We start from the raw sequence: 17,853 nt of genomic DNA, 5'->3' as shown, positions 1-17,853 counted from the left end.
GATAAGACAAGAGATTCCATCCTCTACTTCCTTCCCTGTGAACAGAAGATCCTCACCTAGCCCAAAAGAGTCCACTGAAAAATTTTCAGTAGGATCTTCCCCCTCGCCCGATGCCACAGTATACAGTTTGGAAAAATGGTTAAACCATGACACCTCAGGGATAATACATGTTACAACGGAATCCATGGGTTTGTCCTTGGCTCTGACTAATTCCCAGAAACCCCTCGAGTCCCTCCCAGCGCTAGCCAGTTTTAGGTCACACCAAAACTGGTTCTCCCACTCTTTCTTTGCCATACAGATAGTGCGCCCATACATCTTCCTGGCAGTGCTAATTAGACCGCTATCCTTAATTTTGACCTCCATGATTAAATCTCTTTTGGCGCTTCGGCAGGAGGCAGAATACTAGCCGGGGTTGCCTTTAGGACGCCCCATCCTGTTGGCCCTATAGCCTGGGTTCCGCATAATAAAAAGGTCACCTAATGCTTTGGTAGTGTTGCTAAATAGAATAGAGACCTCATGGGGATTTGATGCAAAGGTATCTAAGCTGGATAGAACACTGGCCATAATAGATCTTATTTCCAGAATCTTTCCTTCATCAAGAGCAACCTTTTCCCATTTTAAGCGTCTCCCACAGTTCGAGGGGCGAACTTCGCACGTTGACTTCCAGACCTGGGGTGCTTGCAGTTTTTTCCCACCCATCCACATTGGGGACAGTGACAAAGATAGCGGGTTATGATCACTGTCAGTTAGAGGTAAAACTGCCATATCCAACAAAAACTCCCAGAGTCTGAAATTCAACAGGATATAGTCAATTCGAGATGAATGACCTACCCTGTTGAAGGTGTGAGCCCCACAGGAATCCGACTTTGTCCGTCCATTTACTGCCCTGACACCATATTCCAGGGTCAGGGCATTTAAATGGATAGCTCTTTGGGTCCAACTTTTAATAGGTGGTATTGAGAGGGATGGTATACCTCTCCTGGCATCATCCTCCTGGCTACCTAGAATATCATCCACCGCTAGGGGTTCAAAGTTGCAATTGAAATCCCCTGCTATCATTTTATATGTGTCTGCACTACCGGATCTGAGTTCGCCCTCGAGGGCTGTTAAAGTCGATGAGGGCGTACTTCCTTTTGAGGATCTAGCATAAACGTTAAAGATCACTAGGGACCGCCCCCTAAAGGCCCTCTTATTACTAGTCTCTGTAAGTCCGGAGACTTGGTATCTATACTCATTATATGGTAACCCAGTGAGATACTTATCCAGATTATTAGCCCACCTGAAGGGCGACCTCTCCCTAAAGGGGAAGGGATTGCGGGAACAAAGTAGGTAATGTAACCAACCTTGTATCGAGGTTCCACACACCAAGTTTCCTGGAATAAGCATATCCCAAATGACTCAATAAAAGAGTTCCATTCGGGTATATCCAGATTACGCGAAATGGCCGCTATATTCCAGCTAACTATCTTCAGGGCCTCGTCCTCAGCCATGGCCAGTGCAAGAGAAGACCTCTGTGCAGGAAGGCCATCCCGAAGACCAGAATTAGTTAAAACAGCATTCCCTAATGTCTGCTGGTTGGGGGCATCAGGGACGGGATCACCAGGATTTAGGTACTCAATCAGCTCCCCAGGATAGGAAGCGGCAAGGCCATCAGGAGACAATGGGTTATAACACAGTGACCCCAAAGCTTTCACTTTACAATCTAAAATACGACTTTCCTCCTCTCCTAATACATCAGACAGCTCCTGACGAGGGTGATAACAATTTTGTCAACAGTCCTGCCCAGACAAATTTGAAAAAGGGCATGGGTTTTGGCGAGACAAACTATATAGAGGGAGGTTATAGGGAGTTTGTCTGCCACCCCATCCCACCCTAGTAGTAGGTCTGGCAGGCCGGATAGACGCTACATAGGGATTAAAAAAGCTAAGGTCACAGGTGACAATTCCTAGACTTGAACTCATTCTACCATCACTATTGGCAAAGCTACAAACATAGCTTGCTACCCTGGGATCATCAAAGTTGACTATAATACAGTCCCCTATTATATATTGTGGCCTAGTGCCTAACCAGCTAACCCTCCTCACATGAATTACCCGACCGCCCAAGAAGTTAGGGAGAGGTCTATTTTCCTTCAAACAAAATAGCGTTTTGTTTCTAAGTTCATCAAAGGACTCCTGTTTACCTGGCATGAGCCCCGGCAACCCAGTAAGAACTGCTACAAAGGGCTGACAGTCAGGGGGCAGGTTTGGATTAGGGGCAATTACTGTGTCAGGGCGGCTTCTTTGGTGTGGGATGGCGACTGGGATTGTTTTGCCAGTTTTTTTGTCATTTGCACCAGTAAAATTGCTCTTACTAACTTTTTATTCGTAGCAGTGCCAGTCGACCCTGGGCCTCCAGACCTCACTGTTGTCATCGAATGAGAAGTGCTAGCCACTGTTACGCTTGATGGAACCGGGACACTCACTGCGACCGCCCCCGAGTTTTGGACTGCCCCAGAAGGGGCCACTGTAGGTGCAACGAGGGTATTTGCCTCAACCACCCCAGGCACCGCCCCACATGGGGGATTAAAACTCTTTGAAGTAGACGGTATCTCTTGAATGGCAAGATTCCTCACTGAGACATCCACCCTATTTTTAAGATGAAGTTTTACAAAAGACTTTAAAGAGAAAAAGTTATCAAGAGTGACCTGCTCAAATCTATCTAGCCGCTCTGTTAGCCCTTTTACTCTCTCCATAACCGGCATCAGCAATGTTTCCATCATTTTTCCCAACTGGGCAATCAATGGGGCCTCTAAAGAGGGGCCTTTAACAGGCTCACCCGGGTCGGATGTCAAGACCTCAGGAAACTTCTCTGCAGTAGCACCAATAGCTGCTCCCCCCTTTCGCCCCTGGGGACTGCTAGCACCTGGGACTGAACCCTTATTAGTCACCCCGCCCTGCTTCCATTTTTTCTTGGTTTCTTGGGGGGTTTCAGGTATTTACCCTTACGTAGACTGACAGGTCATTTCCTTTTGCTAGAGGATAAACCGTTTTCTGCCGACGGTAAAGGCACAGCAGTGTCTATGGGGTCCTCAAGCCGCTGAAGGGTAGCTGCGCGAGGCACAAGTACAGGTACAGAAGTCTCAATAGGCAGGAGCTCCATCAACGCTCCATCACCGCTAAGCGAAACCACGTCCACCAAGCTCTCTAGCTGATCCAGACTGGCCCTAACCGCAACAACCCGCGGATGGTCAAAATCCGGGAAAGCATTGACCAAGGGATCAGATGCATGTGCTACAGGAACATTAACTAAGGGAACGTTTACATGAGCCGGGGAGAGAGCTAACGACAGCATGCCCAATGAGGAGCGTTTATTTACAAAAGGATCCTCGGAAAGACGCTGTTCTGTCATGGCGATTTCTTTTTCAATTACCGTAACAACACGAGTAATAAATCGGTCCATAGTCCCGGTAACACATCCAACACCATCCCCTCCTCCCCCCCTCAAGCTCCTGCCCGAGCGGGTTGACATTGGCATAAGTGTCCCGAACAAATAGAGGGGCTACTTACAGAGTCCAGAAAGAGGTTCCTCTAGCTGACAGAGTATTAGGCACAGTACTCAATGTTCATGGATCCCGTCAGCGGAATATCAGGGGGGTGGCCCAGCCCAGCTCTGCACAGCCCCGGACGGCCACAGACTGCCCGCCCTTTGCCCGGGCTTTGCCCAGCTCGTCCCGCGCCGCGGTACACTGGGTCAATTATGTAGGCGGGATGACGGCTTGGGGGCGGGGCTTACAGGGGGCGTGGACCAGATGGTTATGGCCATGCAGGGACTCCTGGGAGAGCGTATTTATCAGGGAGAACAATGCCTCCCTCGTAGCAGCTCCTAGTCAGCTTATGCAGGGCTATGTGGGGAGCCATCCCACAACAGGGTCCTCACCTCACTCTCAACACTTCTAAAATAGGACTCTGGTATTTTAATCGGGCAATTCTGTAAAATATATAGGAAGCGCCAACATTTTGAAAAGGGCCGCGCGGCCCACTAAGGAGAGAGACAAAGTTCTCCAGTGTTTCACATCATTCCTCAGTCGAACCAGGGGGGCAACAAGATTGTTTGTGCAAAATGCTGTAGGATCCGGAGTGATATAGATTCCCAGATAGCGGAATCCATTCTCCTCCACCTCCACTGTATACCAAAGATGAAGTCTGGGAACCGGCCCATCGATGGGAAAAGCACAGATTTTAGACCAATTAATTGAGTATCCAGAATATCTCCCAAAGTTTGTGAAGATATTTAATATTCTGTGAAGGGAGTTCACAGGGGCTGCTAAGTAAAGCAGGATATCATACGCATAGAGGATATCCTGCCTTCTTGTCCCTTGGCCGATTTCAATCCTCTTAACACCACATACCCTCTAACCGAGGCCGCCAGGGGCTCCAGTAGCAGTGAAAAAAGCAATGGAGATAGAGGGCATCCCTGCCTAGTGCCCTTCCTCAGCGGAAACACTTGTGATGTGCTGGTACTGGCTTTAATTTGTCATGTGAGGTCTGTATATAGCAACCTGATCCATCCCACGAATTTTGGTGCAAATCCCAAGCGTTGTAGCACCTTGAAGAGGTATGGCCACTCTATCGAGTCAAACGTCATTTTAGCATCCAAAGATAAGATTATGGCATCTTCTTCAATGACATGTTGGCGACTGATCATATTGTGGAGCCTGTGGAGATTAAGGGGTGTGCTGGGGCCTGGCATGAAGCCACATTGATCCAAATGCTCAACTGAGGGACGGAGCGGCAGCAGCAGGCTAGCCAGTAATTCCGCTAGAATCTTGGCCTCAGCATTAATTAAGGAGATTAGCCGGTAGGAACCGAATTTGTTCCCGGGTTGTCCCGGTTTGCGAATGACTACCATAGAAGCAAATCTCTGATCCTCTGGCAATAATCCTTTTCATGGCTCTCATTGTACATCTCTTTTCAATAAGGTGCTATGAGGGAGCTAGTAGATTTGAGGAGTTCAATAGGGATCCCGTTAGGACTCATTGCTCTCCTGGATTGTATGTTCCCTGTCGCCTTTTGGACCTCTTTGTCAGTATAAAATTGTCCCCCAGCGACTATTTCACTGAGGGATAAGACAGGCAGATGCACATCTGCCAAGAACTGTTGGGACTCTTCAGCCATGGGAACAGCCGAGGGAGTGTAGATCTGTTCAAAATAATCTGCAAATGCCTCTGCTAACTCTTGCGGATCTGTTATAGTCAGGGTACCATCAACGGTTAAATGGAGGACCCATCACTCAGCCAGATCCCTCCGTTCCAACCAGAAAGGCAGCTTTCTCACTCTATCCCCAAGTTCACACAGTTTATGTTAAGTTGCTAATAACTTGGCCTCAGCTCGTTCACGCGCCATAGTTCTATATTTCAACTGTTTGACCTGTAATTTATGACAAACATCCTCAGTAGGGGATTGCGTGTATTCCACCTCGAGAGTCTGTAGATCAGCTTCCAAAAGTTCTATCTGTGCTTGTTGTTTCTTAATGTACCCCATTTTAAGAGCTAGTGCCTGTCATTTAACCACCACTTTATATGCCTACCATATCGTCTGAGCTGAATCCAAAGAACCCACATTTTCTTTGAAGTAATTTCTCAAATGTTCTTGTAAGCATTCTTAATATCTGGCACTTTTATTAGCCATGGATTTATGGTTATGTGTCTCTCTGGCGCTGCTTGTTAAATGAGACCTCTGCCCATAACAGGGAATGATCCGAGATACCACGTGGAAGACAGCGTGGAGCCCGGAAGTTCCCTACATTTGCTGAGTGGGTCAATAGGTAGTCTCTGCGGGAAAGGCTATGATGTGAGTTAGAGTAATATGTGAATCATGTCAAATCAGGATGATAGTATCGCCATATATCCGTGAGGCCCATGGTGACCAGAAACTCCAACATATGCCAGCTGAGCCTCGTCGAGGGACGCTCAGGTTGTCTATCTAACTGGTCGTTTAATGCCGTATTGAAATCTCCCCCAGGATCAGCATGCCAAGTGGTAGGTCAAGCATGATCTTGCCCAGGTCCGCCAATCTTTCCTTGCCTAGAGCCGAGGGGGGGCTAGCTGGAAAGAGCTCCCTTTCCAGCTAGCCTCCAAGATCGCAAACCTACCATGTGGGTGCACCCCTGTGTAGTGTGGGGTTATTACAAGGGATTTCTTAATTAAAATACCAGTACCTCTGGACCCTGATCTGTGTCCTGCTTGGACCATGAGCTGGTACCCCCATCTGTCAGAGTCTTACAGTGATTGACCATCAAATGCGTTTCTTGTAAGAGGACAATATCGGGAGCCTGGCGTTTGATATATTGCAGGACAATTCCCTTTTTATTTTATCGCCCAGCCTATTGACGTTCCAGGTTAGGATCGTCAATGACGTATACGCTACCTGTGTAACCATCTCATTTTCTGAGGGATAAGGCCAAGTGTCGACCCTCAATCGCCAAGGTTCCTGTAAACAGTTTGAGCCCACCCCCCTTCCAGTACTTCAAGTGGATGCCTTTCACCCTGATTTTTGCTAGGCCTTAAAGGACTTGGGTGGAGATGCACGAGCTGTCTGGTGCATGTGAATGTTATTAAGTGACTAGTAGGAAAAACAAACAGAACAAACCCCTCCTTCCCATGACTGATCCCCACTCCCTGCCCCCCTGCTAGTGGATGTTGAACTACCCACACCCCAACGTGGCAGAGTGCTCACCGCCCCCCCTCGCTCCGATTACGTAGGTGCATGGGAAGCAGCCTCTGTCCCCACCTATCATCCCTTGTTTGATGTCTAGGGTTACAGACTTTGTAAACGCGGACCACTGCCCTAACCCATCTGAGGTGTTGTCTCAGTCTGGGTTCCATAGGGTGACCCCCTAAATATCAGTAGTTACCCTCCAGCAAACCAGAAGCCCCCCTTCTCCCCACTTATCTGTACTTCAAGTCAATCCCAGGCAATTAGTTCATGCTGTCAGTTCAGCTCCCGTGGGCCATATCCGCTCCTCTCCCAGGTGAATCGTTGCCTGGCCCTTGGGAGTTGTCTGTCTGGTTCCTCTCGGTCCAGTGTGTCTGTTCTTGCTAGGTTTTCCCACCTGCTGCCAGCCCTCCAGCCAGTCCCACATCTCCTCCATAGAAGAAAAGAAACAGTTTTTCCCGTCAGCTTCGATGAGCTATTTGGCCCGAAAAAGCATGGCCTACTTTATGTTCTTTTCTCTAAGCGCCTTTTTCACCTCCAGAAGTCTCCGCCGTTGGTTCTGGCCTTTCATTGTGAAATCCCGAAATGAGGATATCTGACTGTTCTCCAGCGATAGTGGTGAGGTGGTCCATGCTGTCTAATGTATTGCATCCCGGTCTCAAAAATTGAAGGCTCTAGCTATTAATGGGTGGGTGGAAACCCTGGTCTGGGGCATCCCCCAGGAACCCAGTGGGCCCTCTCAATTGAAAAGAAATTAGAAAGGCATTTTGGACGTAAAGGTTTCGCTGTAAGTTCTTTATCAAAGAAGCCTGCGTCCAAACCTTCTTTTTTTTTTTTTTTTTAAGTTTCAAAAACCTTTATTGATCAATAGAGCATGGTACATCAATGCATGAACTCCGAATAATGACATTAAACTTTAGAAAGCATATTTAGATCATCTTCCCATACTGTGTCGTAGTTGTCATGAACTTAAAATTAAAACGATAATCAAAAGTCTCCCAACCCCTCCCTTCCCCCCTTTACATAACCTAGAGAAATGCGTAAGAAGCAAATGTCTGTAGTAGTCCGGAAGTAGTCCATATGCATATCAAACGTACATAGAGCGACGTAAGGATGTCGTCCATCTCCTACAACCCACCCTCCCAGTTCCCAGTAAGGATCCACAACAATCAGTTCTTAACCCTGACACAGAAACCTTAATTAGGTCTAATCCTGTATGAAGACAGAGCGAGCAACAAAAACAAATACAGTCCTAGTAGCAGGCGAGCGGTAATAGAGTATGTGCATATAAGGATTTACTCAGATGTTGCAGTGAGTAGCGTTGCAGTGGGTAATGCCCCCCAGCCTGAATTTCGTCTTCCTCTGCACTCAACCTGGGAAGATATGCCGTGAGTGGTGCCCATATGTCCTTTGGCTGTGAGGTGAGGGGTAGTAGCTCAGCATAGTTGTGTAACTTCTCTTGCCATGTGGACAGGGAGGGGATCCAACATTTAAACTTCGGGGCGCGGCCTCTGCCCCATCGGCATGCAATTAAGCGTTTAGCAAGCAGCAGACTCATGGCCAGAAATGTTTTGTGAATTGTGACTACAGAGTGCGTTAGTCCCAACAGTGCCATGAGTGGGCAGGGGGTGATAGTCACACCGAGCATGCTTGTGAGTCCCTCAAATACCTGATCCCAGTACCTTGCTATTCGGGGGCAAAACCACGTTAAATGTATGAAATCGGCTCCAGCGGGGTCGCATCGAAGGCAGCAGTCAGTGTCTCTTAAACGAAACTTGTGCAATTTGGCAGGTGTGTGATAGAGCCTGTGTAGAAATTTATAATGAAGTAGTCGCAGCCTATTGTTGCTGGTAAGTGCCTGTGTTTGAGTGCAGCTGGTCTCCCACTGTTCGTCAGTGAGGGGTGAATCCAAGTCTCCATCCCATTCCAGTCTAGCTCTAGCAGGGGCGACACTGGGCGCATTCAGCACGTGTTTGTGCAGCATGAATATGACGTGTCTAGGGGCTTCAGGTTGGACCAATGCATGAATTGGAGCAAGTGTTTCAGGTTTAGAGGGGAAAGAGGGGGTTAAGGCTCTCACATTTTGCCTCAGTCTGGTAAATAGAAAGGTATCCATAGTAGAATGTGCCACCTCCCCGAAAAACTGTTCCGCGGTGCGGAATGTGCCCTGTACATAAAGGTCTCCCCAGCAGCTGATTTTAAATTTACGAAGCATTACGTGACCTATTACTTCACATGTGACTTGTAGCCTAGGGTCATTAAGCAAGGTTAGGTTGGGCGAGTAGGCAAATGGGTCACCCAGTACAGTGAGAAGACGGTCCCATGCCTGTACAGTGCAGTCCACAGTGGAAGGGTCACGGCTCCTCTGACTGACACGGGTATGAATATATCCGGTGGGCAAAGAGGATGGGGGATAGTGAGCAGCCCTGTCGGGTCCCTCGCTGAACATGAAACGCAGCGGCTCTGGACCCATTGAGGAGTACAGTAGCAGTGGGCTGATGATAGAGTAGTTTCACCCAGTCTAGGAAACTGAACGGCACCCCCATATATTGTAGTGCGCCTAGTAAGTAGTCCCATTCAAGGGAGTCAAATGCCTTGGTGGCATCAAGAAAAACCGCAACAGCATCACATTTGGGGTTGAGATCTTGAATCACGGCGTGAAGTGTGCGGAGATTATGGGAAGTAGCCCGATTGGGCGCAAACCCAGCTTGGTCAGGAAGAACTAGGCGTTCCATGAGGAGATTAGGTCTCGTGGCTAAGACCTGGCTAGTATTTTAGTGTCATTATTCATGAGGGAGAGGGGCCGGTAGGAATCGCAGTGTGAAGGGGACTTACCGGGTTTAAGTAGAGAAGTAATAAGCGCCTCCCTCATGGTGCAGGGCAGGCTGCCCTCCTCCAGGGCGGCGTAGTATGCCTGTTTCAGGATGGGGGCCAATATGGGGGCATATAGTTTATAAAAATCAATAGGGAGGCCATCTGAGCCTGGGGCTTTGCCAGAGCGCATACTCATAATGGCGTCTGTTATCTCCTCGAGTTCCAATGGAGCATGCAAAAACTTCTGTTGTCCCTCACCTAGCCACGCCAGCGCGACGTCATCAAAGTATGTGGAGAGGTCAATGGGTTCCCCCCTGTGTGATGTGTACAGAGTATGGTAGTGGTCTCGAAAAACGCGGCGGACATCAGGGAGGTTCCTGTGTATGTCCCCACTGTCATCCCGTATCTCCGTGACGTACGTCGAAAATTTGGGGGGTTTAACAGCATTCGCCAGAGCCCTCCCCGGTCTGTCTCCCTCTCCGTATATACGTGCCATGTGTGGACGCCCTAAAAACTTTCCCTCCTTATCTGCCACCTGTGTATATTCTGAAATTTTGCTGCGCAAACGTAGGAGAGTGTCGGGGTCATCTGGGTTGCATGCTCTGGACCTCTCTAGCTCCTTGAGCTCGATTTCAAGTTTATGCAGTTCAGTGCGCAGAGATTTTAACACTCCGCCCCCCTTCGCTATGCACCATCCCCTGATGGTAACCTTAAAGGCCTCCCAGACAGTGGTCATACTATCCACAGAGGTGATGTTGCGTTCGAAAAAGTCGTGAATATCTTGTTCGAGTTCGGCCTTAAAAGCCGTGTCTCGAAGGTGAGCAGGATTGAGACGCCACAAAAGGTAGGGGGAAACATTCAGGGGTATCTGGAGCTCTACAAGGACCGGAGAGTGGTCCGAGAAGGTGCGAGCAAGATGCACCGCTCGGGTCAGCCATGGAGCTAATCCAGCAGAAACAAACACATAGTCGAGTCTTGCCCAGGTAGAGTGTAGGGAAGAGTAATATGTGCCCTCTCGTAAGGTAGGGTGGAGGTGTCGCCATGCATCTACTAGGTTGTTATCCGCCGCGACCTCGCACAGGGCGCGCTGCATGTTAGTGTAATGTGCGGGGAGCGGGCGGGACCGATCGGCAGATGGCTTCATAGCAGTGTTAAAATCCCCTCCTAGAATAACGTGTGTGTTGCCTAATGTGTGTATCTTGCTCCATAACACCATCAAGGTGGATGGCTGGTCTACATTGGGGCCATAGAAGTTGGCTAACAATACATCGTGCGAGCATAGACGACCCCACACTAGACAGATTCTGCCCTCATTATCAGCGTCGCATCCAGCGGGTATAAAGGCAACTCCCTTTTAAATTAAAATTGTGACCCCCCTAGCGTAGTTAGAATACTGTGAGAAGGTGCGACTAGAGGCCCATCTGGTTGCAAAAGTAGGGGCTTGGCCGGGGGAGAGATGCGTTTCCTGCAGGAGGGCAACATTTATGCCATGTCTGTCAAGGTATCCTAGTATTTGTCTACGTTTTCTAGGGTCGTTCAGGCATCTTATATTCCAGGATAGTAACCGAATACTCTGTGCTTAATTATTGCGGGTCATGGTGGCTGGGAAAAGGGTATGGTAGAGAACGGCGGTGCAGGTAACAAGTGAGTGTGCACAAGTGGAACAACTGCAGTATGAGCAATACATAGCATGTGCAAATGATGTAGTAGTGGTACTCCGGACTTAAGACAACTGTGCCCCCCCTCCCTCCTCTCCCACACTGGCTACCCCAACTCGCCAGGAAAAATCCATCCCTCCCCCCATAAACCATCCACTGAGAAGCTGCTCCCAGCAGAAACAGTCCCAACAAAGGAAAGTTATTAAGTCTCAACGGGGAATGCCCTTCGAAAGGAGGGCCACTAGGTGCTCCCGCCCATAATACTCCATCACCCTATTTCACCCATCTACCACCGCCTGGATCTCAGGGGCGGAAACAACGGGTAGAGAGGAGCAGTCCGGGGACAATAGAAATTCTTTGGTCTACTATATTGGAATACATCACCAATCAGCAGGATGTCGTCACGATGCCCGAAGAGGAATCACATCGCTGGATGAGTTCTTCTTGAAGATGGCACCTCAAGATGGCTCCGACATGGGGGAATGAGAGTGGGACCGGTGCCTGGCAGCAGCGTCTCGCGATACCGACCTCCTGTCATGTTTCAGGTATTCTTCAGTTCGATGAGGCGTTTGGAAGATGTGCTGGCGGCCTCGATGGTGGAACCGCAGACGTGCGGGTAAAGCATTGCATATTGGATACTGCGGGATTGGAGCTGCTTTTTAAACGCCAGGAATTTACGGCGAGCCTCTTGCACCACCTGCGTAAAATATGGGTAGAAGAATAGCGTGGTGTTCTCAAAGCGAACTTCCCCCTTCTCTCGTGCCAGGCGTAGCAAAGTGTCCCTGTCTCGGTAGTTGAGAAATTTCATGATAATCGGACGGGGTGTCGCTCCTGGAGGAGGTTTGGGCGCAAGTGACCGATGTGCACGCTCAATAACTAGGTGCGCTGAAAAAGAGTCGCGGCCAAAGGTGTCACTTAGCAGACGTTCTAGGTAATCTTCCAGGCGGCCAGTGTTTGTGGATTCTGCTAGGCCTAGCAGGCACACGTCGTTCCGCCTGGAGCGCGCTTCCAACTCCTCATTTTTGTCCGCAATTACCTTCAAGAGTTTGTCCATCTGCGTCACTTACTGTCGAGTTGCGGTTGCGCCATCCTCCAGGCCTGAAATTCTTTGTTCAGCTTCTTTGAGGCGTTCCTCGTGTCCATCTAACTTGGCCAGTACATTGTCCAGCCTGAGATTCATGGAATCTATTTTGGAGTCTATCGAGGTCAGACATTTTTGCATGGTGACCAGTAGTGTTTTCCAGCCGTCGTCTTGTGTCTCCGGGGGGTCTGCTTCGACCGGAGTTTTGGAGCTGGAACCTGGTGTCTTATGGCCCTCGAAAGGCAGCTTCGACTGCCTGGGTTCCGTCTTACCCATCCTGACAGCCCGGGCCAAGCAAGGACGGTGTAGATCAGGGTTCCTAACAGTAAGCCCACGTTCCCCCACTCGGCTGCGCAAATCCAGCGCAAGTGTGCTCTAGGCAAGGCAAAGGTGAGCGTGCCGCCTGGGTTAACAGTGCTATGAGGCGCAGGTAACCTGAGGGACTGGTCCAAAGTCACTGATGTTCCAAGCGTGAGCAGCCCGCACGAGCGAGCGAACTCACCCCCCACAGGATTGGAGGATATGAAGTGGCGAAGCACGTGGAAGGGCCCCCAGTGAAAGTAGCCACAGGCAGCAGAGGCAATGTAGCCAGCAGTTCCTCTAAACTCCCCCCGGCAGTCCCCAGGTAGGCGAACAGGGTCCCCAGAGGCGGGCGTGGGTTGAAGCGCCTAAGGGAGACCTCTAAATCAGCAACAGGGCCAGGCGTGTAGTAGTCGTTCCACTGGGCGCCGCGAAATGGCGGCCAGAATGCAAAAGGCGGAGGAGGAGCAGGGGCCCGGAGGCTATCCCCCACCTGCGCGGTGCTTTCAGGACGGTTCAAGCCTGGGACGCCGTAGACATGGTGGAGCACAGCCCAGCAGGCCCAAGGATCTCATAGCCTCCGACCAGTTCCGTAGGGGTCACAAAGCCTAACCCCAAATAGTTTGTCAAAATGGAGGACATGGGTCCCAATTCGGCAGCGCGTGCACCCTCAGTGCCACAGGCGTTAATCTGCGCTCCGTCCCCACCGCTCCCACCGCCTTATACAGGGGTTGCCCAACACGGTAATATCTGGGAGGCGAGGGGGGGCCCTCAGGTCATCTCGAATCCTGGGTGTGCCAGCCGGAGTTGGTGTGGCTGATGAGGGCGGCCGGCGGGAGGGCAGGGGGCCCCCAACGGCACCCTGGCACCGTTCTCTGAACACTTGGGTTCCGGGGGGCGGCAGTGAGCACACCGGTGATTTGTCCCGTTCAAATCGGGGCGCCGCACGAGGGATCAGGGTCTTGTACCTGGAGCGGCCCGCTGGGCCTCGCAGCACCGGCCACCAGTAGTTTGCCGCAGCCGCCGAGATGCACAATCCTCTCCACAGCTCCGGCCCGCGGCAGCTTCAAGCTCACCTCACCAGCCCGCTGCAGGCGGTACAGTTCTGAAATTTCCACCGAGTGTGTAGGAGACCCTCCGGATGGAAGCGAGGGTGTTTGCAGCCGGTTTCATGTGGCCAGGATGGGGGTTATGTTTGTCTTCATCCCCGGTCGGGCAGGAGCTCTACACCAGAGCGGCCATCACGCTCCAGCGCCACCTAGCACCCCCGCGTCCAAACCTTCTTCTCGCTCCGGCACCCCCATGATGCTCACGTTGTTGCTACATGTTCTGCCTTTGTATTCATCTAGTTGCGCCTTCATTTTGTCCTGTTTTTTGGTCAATTGCTGTACCTGACGCTTGAGTTAGGATGTGTCTGTAGTAATTTGTTTGGTGGCTTCCCCCACCTCCTTAACTTTCATCCCCATCTTCCGGAGGTTGTCCTGCATGAGGGAAACCTCCGTGTTCACGGAGTCCAACTGCGACTCCAAGGAGGACCATACCCCTTTGGTGGCAGCCATGATGTCCTGTAGTGTTGGATCCGGCTGTTCAGGGGTTGGTTGTTTTCTCTGGGTCATTAACTTTGTAGGTCTTAGACTCCTTGCCATTTTTATTCAAGGCATATTTGTCCAGCTTAGTCTGTAATGAAGACTTGGGTCCTTTTACCCCAGCCATCCTGGAGTACCGTACATTCCAGCAAGGAAGGGATTAGAAGCTCAGGACCAAACTCCGTACTACCCACTCCCTGACCAGGGTCCACGGGCCACTACCAGCATGTGGCTTTGAACCGGATAGATTTGCTGTCCATTGAATGTTGGCTTGAGTCAAGAGAATCACACAACAGTCTCACTTGACTTGGCACTCCCGGAGTCAGGATTGGCTTGCTGCCTGCAGAGTCTGGTTGTCCCTTGTCCCATCCTTACCAGCCCCCAGGGGGTCTCATTACTCCAGGTTAGAAGCACTGTATCTGGGGGGCCACCCCTTTCACAATCTTATGCAGATCTCTTCTGTAGATTTCTAGCCGGGTGGGAAGGGCTGCCACCACTCACAATGTCTGGGGCCCACAGTACCTCTCCAGAAGTTCTTTTACTTGCCTGTTGAGAAATCTATCCCCTCTCTCCCACTCAGGGGGCAGATGAGATCATGGCTTGCTACAGTATTGTTCTATCAGGCCTCCCCGTTGGGCTCACACTACCAGTGCACAAGCCCAGCCCACATGTAGCATCCTTTCTTAGTAGTGTCCCAATGCTCCAGTCAGCCCACAGGTCTATCTTGGGCAGGACTCGACTTCACCAGTTCCCCTGCGCCCTCGGCCGGGCCTGCACCAATTCCGGGACCCCGCTGACGGTTGTCTTGTGGGTTCAAGCTCTCCCACTCACCGGGTGTAGTCTTCTAACCTCCCGCAGCTCCCCTACAGCTCTGCCTCTCGGCCCAATCAAAGCAGTCAATTGGGGCCATTGCCCTGTTCTCTCAGGCAGGAGCCTGACCCTGCAGGTGGAGGCCTGCCCCCGGTCCTGCAAATCAGATCTGCACGCTAGTCAGTACTTCAATGCTGGCCAGCCCCCGAGTGTCTCCGATGTTGTCTGTGGGCCGATGAAAGGCTTCAGGCCATCTGGGCAGGCCAATCCCCAGGACTGCCAGTCTGTGGGATTACGCCAGTCTCGTTGCCGCCAGCTTTCATCCCCTCTCCGCTGATGGGTCAGAATCGCACACACCTCTTCCCGGCCCCCGCAGACGGGATTACCAGGTATGCTGGTGACCCAGAGCTTAATGGCTGTGTTCCCACTATTTGCAGGATCAAAACTGTTAATGTACTAAGGATATATGTCGGATTAACGGGTGAGTGCTCCAGAGCCACGCTAGTGAGCAGCCATTCCTTCCGGCTGCTGGCCACGCCTCCTGGCAGAAAACAAAGTTATGGAAATGCTTTAATCAATGTCAATGAAAATGTATGTCTCTGAACACCATTCCATTTCATCACACTATGCCACTTTAAATGTATAAACCAAATAAAGATCAGTCTTGGCACCCTAGATGTATTTAGCCCTCTGGGACCGCCTCAGTAAGTTAAATGTTGAATTCTATTGGCACAGCAGCTCAGGAAGCAAGTCAGCACACAGTCCTCTTTTTATGCGTTCTCACTTAGAAACCAAAAAGGTGATGGATGTAAATGTGTGAATCAGTCCTAACATATTAAAATCCTTCTGTGTAGCATTCTATTCCACAATTTTTAGTTCATATTTGCTATTACAAAATGTGCAAATCTTTTGTAAATTAGTGTTAACCATGCCATATTAGGAATATTCTAGCCAAAACTACCCGGCGATTTATCACTAGGTTTGTTTTGTATTAGTAGCATATACTAATTTTCACTCCTGTAATTACCAAAGCAGTGAATAGCCTACTGTGACATTCTATTTTGTATTGGTATTTGCAATTATGTATCAGTATGTGACATTCCATTTTCTTTTGATCATTTGAATCCAATTTTTCTTCACAGCATTTTACAAGAATACACACCTATCAGCTATCTACCTTACAAAGTCCAGTCCAAAGTCCTTGCATTCCATGATGATGTTCTTTTCTCATACGCTATACAAGTATACTGAATATTTGGCAGATGCGGTGAGGTAAGCAAAGAATGGCTGGTCATATTTTTTTCATTGTCTTCTGCTCTTGTTAAGTCAGATTCCTCTCAGTGTTAACAAATACTTGCGATTTCACAAGAATGTTCCTTGCTTTCTGATTTCATTCAAATTCCTATACAAAAAAATAAAGAATTTGCAATGCAATAGGTCATGCAAGTTCAAGCTATTGGCAGTGTAAATGACAAAGCCTTTTATTTATGTTTAAAAAAAAAAACATAAATAAAAGGCATTGTCATTTGTAATGCCAATAGCTCAAACTCAAGTACACGGGAGACCTATGCTTTGCAAATGCTTGTTTAAACCTAACCCGGCTTTAGAGTAATTCACTTCGTTTCTGGAAACGTTATAGGGGAGAGTAAGTGATAGCTGGACGCTGAGAACCGTGCGGAGTCTGTCCAAGACTGTGTGAAGGCATGCTGTGCTGTGTGGGTTCTTAAGGGCAGCCCATTCCAGGCATGGCTTGCACTACCGTATGAAGGCATGCTGTGCTGTGTGGGTCCTCTGGGGCAATGATGTCTTGCACGAGTGTGTGAAAATGGATGTTTGTTTGAATTGTTTCTGAGGTGCGGGTGAATCAAAGCCGGGTGTGCTAAACGCGTTATTTTGTAGGGCGGGAGTGGCGAGTGTTTACTTTAGCGGTTGTTATTTCTTGGATGGCACAATCGGAGTTTGTGTGAAAGTTTAAGGCAGGATGCTTTTTGAATCTTTTGGATAGACGAGAGAAAGCAGGTTGGTGGGGTGTAGTAGCGTAAAATCAGTTAAGTAATGTTTTTGCATGGCCTTTTATGTGCTATTGGAGTTCTGGGGGTTGTTGTATGAGGTGTGAGTCTGTGGGGCAGATGAATGCAATGTAAGTTATTATTATTATTATTATTAGGTTCTTCTATAGCGCGTGGCCACTCGGGAGCATCCCAGCGCTTAAGACTGACCAGACAGAGATGAGTTAAAAATGCAGATCTGTATTATCTGGTTTTTGGAAACAGAAGAGTTTTTAGTTTTTTCCGGAAGACAAGAAGGTTAGGCTCTTGGCGGAGAGGTGGAGGGAGAGCATTCCACAATCCAGCCGCATTGTGCGAGAACAGACGACCTCCTGTGCGGGCTCTGCTGATCCTAGGAGCTATCAGCAGGTTTTGTTGGTTCGAGCGAAGATTCCTGATGGATTTATATGGTCTGATCATGTCATCTAGGATGAGGGGGCCATTCCCATAGAGTGTTTTCTGGACCGTGCAGAGAGTCTTAAAATGGATTCGCTCCTTTATGGGGAGCCAGTGCAAGGTGCAGAGTGCGGGCCTGGCTGATGTACGATGGCTAGTGCCCGTGAGTAGCCGTGCTGCGGAATTCTGGACAACCTGAAGTTGCCGGATAACAGACACGGGGGCTCCAAGATAGAGCGCATTTCCATAATCCAGCCTGGATAAAATAAGAGACTGGACTATGGTTTTCTTTACTGTTTCGGGTAGCTGAGGAAGAATTTTCCGAATTGTTTTCAGCAGTCCGAAACAGGTGGCCACTGTCTTCCTTGCCTGGGTCTTAAATGACAGCTCTGCATCCAACCAAAACCCGAGACTCTTTATCTCGGTCCTTGGAGTGGGTCCTGGGCCCATACAGGAGGGCCAGTG

At 49.6% G+C, this 17,853-nt stretch overlaps 1 protein-coding gene across 1 annotated transcript in view; it reads left to right on the top strand.

Moving 5' to 3' along the window:
- Positions 1–17,853, top strand: part of LOC144772890 (acetylserotonin O-methyltransferase-like) — a 685,677-nt gene that overhangs the window by 334,271 nt on the left and 333,553 nt on the right. The window contains exon 3 of the mRNA XM_078657556.1: positions 16,087–16,216. Within this exon, the coding sequence (XP_078513682.1) occupies positions 16,087–16,216 (130 nt within the window). The remainder of the gene's footprint in view (positions 1–16,086; positions 16,217–17,853) is intronic.

This window comes from Lissotriton helveticus, chromosome 8, assembly GCF_964261635.1.
Source record: "Lissotriton helveticus chromosome 8, aLisHel1.1, whole genome shotgun sequence".
NCBI classification, from domain to species: domain Eukaryota; kingdom Metazoa; phylum Chordata; class Amphibia; order Caudata; family Salamandridae; genus Lissotriton; species Lissotriton helveticus.
The sequence above is the reverse complement of the archived record's forward strand: the minus strand, read 5'-3'. Positions and strand labels throughout refer to the sequence as shown.